Source organism: Primulina eburnea, chromosome 4 (genome assembly GCF_022965805.1).
Source record: "Primulina eburnea isolate SZY01 chromosome 4, ASM2296580v1, whole genome shotgun sequence".
In the NCBI taxonomy this organism is placed as follows: Eukaryota; Viridiplantae; Streptophyta; class Magnoliopsida; order Lamiales; family Gesneriaceae; genus Primulina; species Primulina eburnea.
The window spans coordinates 12,139,637-12,148,865 of NC_133104.1; the positions used below are offsets into that span (position 1 = coordinate 12,139,637).

A 9,229-nucleotide genomic window follows, 5' to 3' on the forward strand; every position below is an offset into this window, starting at 1 on the left:
TAATATAACTGTTATGTATTATGATGATGATTGTTTGTATACTTACCATTGAGGGCTGTTTTCGTGGACAGGTTTACAGGACTAATGCCGAGACATGATAGAGGTGAAGGAATATGTGAGTTTAGTCAAAAAGTCCTGTAGTTAATAGTGGAAAGAGACAGTATATTTCATCGTTGTGTTTGAGTTAGTTGTGTGTATTTATCATACTGTTTCTACTATCCTTAGGTAAATAGTGTGATAATTGCACTATTTTTGTCTTATATGTATTATATTACTACGTCGTTGAAAAGAAATTTTTATGCATATGACGTCACATTTTGTATGATTACGTGGCGAGGTATGGAGCGCTACACTTACTTTTGAATGCATGATATTTTATATTAGTAAGAACTTTGTATATTTTACAAAAGAAAAGTATTATGCATTTTCCGCATTTAATGTATGATTAAACATGAATTAGACGTCCCGGACGTGACAGTTCCACGTCAAATAAACATTATTTAGTAGATTTAGTGGTTTCAGACCAAAAAAAAAAACAATACAAAAAAAAAAAAATTCAAGTTACTGGATGAAAATCAAACTTCGACAAGCTAAATTAATAATTAATAAAACCCAAAACATGTCAATTTAAATGACTAAAATAATCAGTTTTTCTAAATTTTAATTATAATAAGATTTTTGTGTCATACATAAAATTTTGGGGTTTTTTTTTATATTCCACTTAAAAATCTTAAAAATAATAATAATAAAGTGGGAAGAAATGTCAACACTAGCTTCAGAGCAGCTGAAGTCGAACCTCCCAGGCCAAATTCATTCAACATCACACTTTTATAAGGAATGTGTTAGCGATTTCGAAAGGGGCGTGATGTATCCCCAAGGAGGATATATATGACAAAAATTCCAATATATGGTCTTCTCGGACGTGACTGTCTAATTTAGCAATAGAAAATGAAACTGAAACTACAATAAATAAAAATCAAGATCTTATTAGAAATTAATTAATATTTGGCAAGAGGAAAATCTTGCTCCTAAGGATTCAGAGGAATTTGAACAAGATAAACAAGCCTCCTAATTCCTATTACAATTTTATTTTAATTTTTTTAATAAAGGGTAGAATATTATTTAAGATAAATCAAGAACAATTACATATGACATGAGAGTAAGGGAGGGTTTGTTAAACCTACTTGACCAGACATTGGCTCTTGCAAGATTGGTTCGCTAATCTACGAACAAACACAAAACTGCAATTTGAGAACTCTCGGGCTAAAATTTTGCAGTCTTCCACTACTAAACCAAAACTAGTTGAATCTGGCTTGATCCATTCAATGTCTAGATACCCACTTTTGCATCTGACTCTATAATCACTTGTTGCACTTGCGTTGCTTTTAGCCAACTAAGGACCTCTCGCATTCCAAGCTCTTCTGCTGTTGCGGGGGGATGGGGCTGGCCGATATACTGCAATGTATGGCAGATATTAAGGCGCTTTGTGAGTCTCGGAGTATACATCTGTAACCTGCATGGATTAGGTTAGTAAATATCGCTGCATCAACATTACATTTTAAGAATACCTCTTGTGGCTTGCTCCATTGAGCCAGTGTGTCGATGAGTCTCAGGGAGTTGATTTGCTGCCTGCCATTGCGTCAATATATCCATAGCTGAGCTTAATATAGATTCTGCTGCACTACAAGAAAATCTTAATTCAACAACACATCAAAGACAACGGTTTTTTATAAAAACCGTTGTGTTTTGTCTTTTAACAACGGATTCAAAAAAAACCGTTGTCTTAGGCTCAAAAAACCCGCTCAACGACAACGGTTCTTAAAAACTGTTGTCATTTATATGTCTACGACAACGGTTTTTAAAAATCGTTGTCTATTAGGGTGTTTTTTTGGTCTACGACAACGGTTTTTAATAACTGTTGTCTATTAGCGTGTTTTTTTTGCTACGACAACGGTTTTTAATAACTGTTGTCTATTAGCTTGTTTTTTTTTTGGGCTACGACAACGGTTTTTAAAACCGTTGTCTATTAGCGTGTCTTTTTAGGCCTACTACAACGGTTTTTAAAAACCGTTGTCTATTAGCTTGTTTTTTTGTTGGCCTACGAAAAAACCGTTGTCTATTATTGTGTTTTTTTGGGCAACGACAACGGTTTTTAAAAACCGTTGTCTATTAGTTGTTTTTTTTCAAGCTACGACAACGGTTTTTAAAAACCGTTGTCGATTAGCGTGTCCTTTTGGCCAAAGATAACGGTTTTTAAAAATTGTTGTCTATTAGCTTGTTTTTTTGTTGGCCTACGACAACGGTTTTTATTATTGTGTTTTTTTGGGCAACGACAACGGTTTTTAAAAACCGTTGTCTATTAGGAATTGTTTTAAAATAATTTGAAGTATTATAATGCACTACAACGGTTTTTAAAAACCGTTGTCGTAGAACGTTTACGACAACGGTTTCATGAACTGTTGTCTATTAGCGTGTATTTTTGGACAATCGACAACGGTTTTAGAAAACACACGTTAATTAGCGACAGTTTTAGGACAAAACACAATGTTAATTAGCGACGGTTGAATAAATCGTCGCTAATATTAGCGACGGTTATATATATACCGTCGCTAAATTCATATTAGCGACGTTTAAACTAGAACCGTTGCTACTATTTGCGATCGTAGCATGTACAACCGTCGGTATATTGAATATAGCGACGGTATTAAAACTCCCGTCGCTAATATTAGCGACCGTCAAGCAAAAAAACCGTCGCAAATTTCAAAAATTCGATCCCCCTCTTTCTCTCCTCCCTATTTTCTTCCACCACTCTCTATAAATACATACAAATTCACTCCATTTTCTTCCACTTTACTTCACCAAACTTAAAATTTTTCTCATTTACACGATTTTACAACTTCATAACACTTAAAATTTTATCTCTTACACAATTTTATCACTTCACAACATTTAAAATTTTTATCTCTTACACGATTTTTTTATCATTTCAAAAGAATTAAAATTTTATCTTTTACACGATTTTATCACTTCACGACACTTAAATTTCTTATCTCTTATAAGATTGTACCAATTCACAACACAGCTTTATAAAATTCTTAAAATTTTTTTATTTTACCTAAAATATTAGCGACGGACCTGTAAACCGTCGCACAATAGCGACAGTTTTGCCACATGAATACTGTCGCTACATTTAGCGAGGGGTTGCGGAGGATTTCCGTCGCAACTCTAATTTGTGACAGTTTTGTAAAACCGTCGCAACAAATATTCGCGATGGTTTTTACAAACCGTCGCAAAATGCATCTACGACTACGGTTTTCATTTGCGACGGTTTTCCATACCGTCGCAAATTTTAATAGAATTTTTATACCACGATGCAAAACCGATGTAGTTGGTATAAAAGACAACGGTTTTAAACCCTTGCAAAATCGTTGTCGTTGGTAGAAAATACAACGGTTTAACATCGTTGCAAAACTGTTGTCGTTGGTAGAAAAGACAACGGTTTAAAACCGTTGTCGTTGAAGACACTTTCAACAACACCCTCAGTTACAACAGTCGTTTTATCCGTTGTCGTTTGGCGTTTTTGTTGTAGTGCTGGTTTACTCTTTTGATTCCACACAAACTCATTTCTTTTCTGCCATATGACCCAAGCGACCACTGCTACTATTTCAATTTCCTCTTGCTACGATTTAGTACTATTTATTTCCACCAATTTTGTAATGGTTTGAGTTCCCGGAATTTAAGCCTGTAGGAGAGATACACCATACAACCTTGGCGAACGGGCAGGCTATTAGAGCATGAAATTCATTTTCTTCCTCACTTTGACAAAGAGGACACCATACATGTGTTAGAATAGATGCTCTAAAATTCAATTGTTGGCTAATGAATTTATTGACTCAGTTGTAATAAACAATCTTTATTTTAATATAATTTATTTTTTTAATGGTTTCATTTTACTTTATCTGTATACATATGCGATCAGCATAGATAAAGTCTTTGATTATGCTTTAATACAAATGAATCGTAATTCGATGTTGAAACTCATTTGTAAACATTACATATTCTAAATTTGTTCCTAGTCGATTCAGCCTAAAATAAGGATAAAGGCCGCTTGAGCTCGAGACTAGCATATGTGATGTTGTGTATTGCGTTTCTTGGTAAGGGCATAGATATGTCCAAACATGCAGATGGGTAGTCATATGATAATTATACCGAACTACCCTCCCTCGGACTTTCAAGTGGTTATCATTCATCGAGAGGATAAGTCCGTGGTTATGATTGTACACCATTAGGCCTTACGACCTGGGACAAAACTGAGACTCTATATGCTAGGGATGTGCTTTGACTCGTTTACCGACTCCAGGAGAGTCATCAAGTGGAAAGATTGGGTACAGTTGTGACACATGTAGGAGCCAGTGCATTGTAGTCGGGAATTCACCGCTCACATACGGGTGTGGATATCCTATGTGATCTGATGAAATAATAGTGCATGAAATCTCTGGCCAGAGTATGAGATGTACATTAGCGAAGGAGTTCTCTAGTTGTACATGCGATGACACTATTCATTCTTAAAGATGTGTCATATAGTGGTCGAATTATTATGCAACCCTAGATGAACCAATGGTTACAGATTCGATGAGGATATATGAGATGAAGTGACTGTACTGTACGTTAATCATAATCGACTGGTTCTTGCAGGCACTATCAGTGATACCTAGGGAATCATGGGGCAATGCTACTAGACGCTCTTACCATGATTCGATGGGTTTAATCAGAAATATGATTTCTGACATTTTCATGATCAATTGTTGATACATAGAATGGGGCGGATTAGGGTAAGCCCGAATAAAGGATTATGTCCTGAATCACAAAGAGTTGTGAACCCACGGCTAGCTGTATCCCTGAACCATTGAGGGTCACACAAGCACTGGATTATTTGTTCCCATTGAGAGAATAAATTCAAGAAGTTGAATTTATATTATGATATAGTAAATTCAAGGAATTGAATTTATAATAATTAAATTTTGAAAAAATAAATTCAAGGAGTTGAATTTATGATATAGTAAATTCAAAAAGTTGAATTTATGAAATTTGGAGAGAATAAATTCAAGTAGTTGAATTTATAAAAAATTAAGGATTTAATTTATTAAACTCAAAAGTTGAGTTTATTAAATATTAAATTAAATATAGTGGGAAGTATGTTTAATAGACTTGTAGGAGTACAAGTGCAACATACTAAATAATTAAAGTTCTTAATGGACTTTGATTAATTAATTAAACAAGTTGGACGCTCAATTAATTAATTAAGCCCATTAATGTTAATTATGGTTATTGGGTAATGGAATTTTTTATTTTAAAATTTTGACCTCAAATCATAGCCTCCACTCATTTGGATTCTGCCATTTTTTCGAGAATCACCAAAGTTGGATATACAATAAGAATCTTTTATTAACTTAATTAATCTAATTAATTAAGTAAAGGAATGATTAGTATGGAAAAAGAATTTTTCTCATTCCAAAAAGAGATTGGCATGCATTCAGTGGTTTCTTTTGGGCATTGAAAAGGTATCCGAAAGATTATGGTCAAAAAAATACTTTCGTCTCTTCAAAGAAAAAATTTTATGCTCTCAAAAGGGTTTTGAACCATTTTGTTTTTCCTTGCTCTCAAATACAAAATCTTCTACACTTTCTACTGCAAGTTAGAAGAGGAACATATATTCCAGTCGTGGACCTGATTAGGAGATCGAAAAACGTTCGCAGGGATTTACAACAAAAGCTACGTCCGCTAATACCGGAGTAGTTGGTGCCAATTAAAATTATTTACCAAAGGTATAACTTATAACTCCCTATTAATGTTAATTTATAATAAATCATACGAGTGCTCAAAACAAATATATTTTGATTGTCAAAATAAAATAAAAAATAAAACTTCCGCTGTGTTTGGGCACGTGAAAAACCGAGATCCAACAATGGTATCAGAGCTAAGGTTTTTTCTAAATCGTATGGTGTAGATATTGAATAAATTGTTTCTAATCATATAAGAAAATTTTCAGAAAATTGTAGCACCATAAAAAAAAATTTTATTTTTACAGAAATAAATATATATATATATATATATATATATATATATATATATATATATATATATATATATTCGGATATGCCCGGAACTGTTCCAGGCAGACCGCGCGTGCAGTATGCGCGCAGGAGCTGCACGGAGTGTCCGCGCAGGGGCGCGCGCGTAGGTGCTGTGCGGAGCGTCCGCGTAGCGTGCGAGCGCACTGCGTGCATCATGCGCGTAGCGGGCGCGCGGCCTGCGAGCCGCAGGTGCACGGTTGTGCGCGTGCCAATCTCATGATTATGAGTATCTCTCATAGTTTTAATATATTTATATATCAAAGAGATACTATTCACAAGTCACAGGTCACAGAACTATCATTTCCTTTCCTTTAATTCATGCCATGATATACCATCTATATTTCCTTGATTAGTATTGTTCATTGAAGATGGTATTTTTCGATTTTCATTGCCATTGCCATAGCCATGTTTCAAGCCAAGCCATGTATATGTATTTGTTATGTACAACTTTCTGCTTACTGAGTTTTATTTCATTCCAGTTAATGTCATGTAATGCAGGTGATAAAAGGATTGAAGTGGATTGTCCGAGGAGGGAGAAGTCATATAGCAAGTTGAAGGGAAAGACTTTTGAACTTTTGTTATGTAACCATTATTTTGGTGAATATGAAAGTTTAAAATATCATGTATTTGGTAACTTGAATCATGTGAGAAAATGTGGGGCGATTTTTGAAAATATGTTGATGATGGTTTTGTAAATGGTTATGGTTAAAAGTTTGAAATATTTACGGTGCAAATACTATTCGTTCCTTTAAATTGTAACGCTTCTGCGTATGTTATTTATTTAAATTAAATTCCATGGGAGTGGGTTCAATTGGTATCAGAGAGAAAGTTCTTCGGACCATATATGACTTCTTCTACCTAGGACAATCCGGTATGCTTTTGATCCTGCATCTATTGATTTTAACATTGAGCATTGATTCCATTAAATTATCATTGATGTATCCTTTCTTCGTATCTATGTAAAAGTAAGCAAATTTGTAGAATATGCCTCCCAAGAGAAAGAGTATTGAAGGGGATGATAGGACCCCTGATAAGACTGCAAAGGTGGTAGATGAATTCAGTAAGTTATTTAAGGTGCAAGCTCAAGTCCATGGCGAACAAATTCAACAGTTATTGAGCATGCAAACTACGACCCAGGTTCGTGGCCAAGGAAAAGGTCAAGGCAGAACGGAAAGTTCTGAAGATGGTGCTTATGATCGTTTCAGACATATGAACCCTCCGGAGTTTATCGGTGGTCCTGATCCACTAATGGCTCTGGAATGGATCAAATCATTGGAAGCCATATTTGATTACTTGAAGTTCACTGACCAAGAGAGGGTAAGTTGTGATGTGTTTATGTTGGTCAAATCTGCTCGTATCTGGTGGAAAGCCACCAAGGTGACAGTTAATGTTCAAGAATTAAAATGGAACGAGTTAAAAGATTTATTCTACGCCAAATATTTCTCGAGCAAATTCAAGGCCAAGAAGGTGAAAGAATTTCTTGAATTAAAGCAAGATGTTGTGTCTGTCGCTGAGTATACTTTGAAGTTCGAAGAAGGATGTGTTTTTGTTCCTTTTATTGCTGAAAACGATAAGGATAAAGGAGAACATTTCCTTCGGGGTTTGAAGCCAGAGATTCGAAGAGACGTTCATATGTCCAAAGTGGTGAAATATCAAGACATAGTGGAGCGAGCTTTGCTTGCTGAGCATGATGAGCAAGAGATTGAGAAAGAGAGACAGTTGAGGCAAGCTTTCCAAGCTAGAGGACAAGGTGCATGTGCAGATGTTCGTGGTGGTTACAAAGGTAAGGGTAAGATGGAGCAGCGCTCTAAACCTCTTGTGCCTTCTTCTGATACTGTGCGACCGGTATGTCCTAAGTTTGGAAAGCCACACAAGGGTGAGTGTTTGGTGGGTAGTGGAAGATGTTTTAGATGCAAGGAGATGGGGCACACGGCATTGAAATGTCCTCTCTCCTAAGGCAAAGGAAAAGTCTAAGGCAGAATTTTTGCTATGACGAAAGAAAGTGTTAATCCTGATTCTTCTGTGATATCAGGTAATATTTTAATCTACGGCAAAGAAGCAATTACATTGATTGACACTGGTGCAACCCATTCTTTTATGTCTGAAGTGTTTATGCATTCTATATCTGTTGAACCTACTGTTATGTCATTACACTTCAATATTGTGTGGCCCTCTGGGGATGAAATTTGTCCCACTAATATTATCGAGGCATGTCCTGTACAATTGGGTGTGAGATTATTGTTTGCTGATCTTATTGTTATTCCGATGGTTGCATTTGATGTTATACTGGGTATGGATTGGTTATCTTCTTATCGTGCGGTGATCGATTGTGTGGGCAAAATAATGAATTTTTTAGCCGATGACCATGATAGTGATGTGTTTGTTGGTCTACGCTCTTCGATGGGTATTCTTATTATTTCTTGCTTTCAAGCTAATAATTTTTTGCACAAAGGTTGTATGGGTTTTCTAGCTTCAGTGGTTGATGTGCAAAAGGAAAGTAATTTGCAATTACAGGATCTTGATGTGGTTCAGGATTATCCTGACGTGTTTGCTAATGATGTGCCTGGATTACCACCTGATCGAGAGGTGGAGATTGTTATTGATTTAATTCCACGTACATCTCCAATTTCTAAAGCTCCATACAGAATGGCTCCTACTGAAATGAAAGAATTGAAGACTCAATTGCAGGAGCTATTAGATAAAGGTTTTATCCGACCTAGTTCCTCACCGTGGGGAGCTCCAGTTTTGTTCGTAAAGAAGAAGGATGGATCATTGCGATTATGTATTGACTACCGATAACTCAACAAGGTAAAAGTGAAAAAAAATATCCTTTGCCACGTATTGATGATCTTTTTGATCAATTTCAAGGAGCAGCAATATTTTCGAAAATCGATCTTCGATCCGGATATCATCAATTGAAGGTAAAAACGGAGGATATACCCAAGACTGCTTTTAGAACGAGGTATGGCCATTATGAATTTTTGGTGATGTCGTTTGGACTAACCAATACTCCTTCAGTTTTTATGGATTTGATGAATCGTGTCTTTAAGCCGTATTTGGATACTTTTGTCATTGTTTTTATTGATGACATTCTG

At 35.6% G+C, this 9,229-nt stretch overlaps 2 protein-coding genes across 2 annotated transcripts; both read left to right on the forward strand.

Moving 5' to 3' along the window:
- Nucleotides 1-7,118: 7,118 nt before the first annotated feature.
- On the forward strand, nucleotides 7,119-8,090 carry LOC140830095 (uncharacterized). Its single transcript, XM_073193378.1, has one exon. The coding sequence runs from the start codon at nucleotides 7,119-7,121 to the stop codon at nucleotides 8,088-8,090; it is 972 nt and encodes a 323-aa protein (XP_073049479.1).
- A 33-nt stretch (nucleotides 8,091-8,123) lies between these two features.
- On the forward strand, nucleotides 8,124-8,933 carry LOC140830096 (uncharacterized). The gene has a single exon (XM_073193379.1). The coding sequence runs from the start codon at nucleotides 8,124-8,126 to the stop codon at nucleotides 8,931-8,933; it is 810 nt and encodes a 269-aa protein (XP_073049480.1).
- Nucleotides 8,934-9,229: the final 296 nt, after the last annotated feature.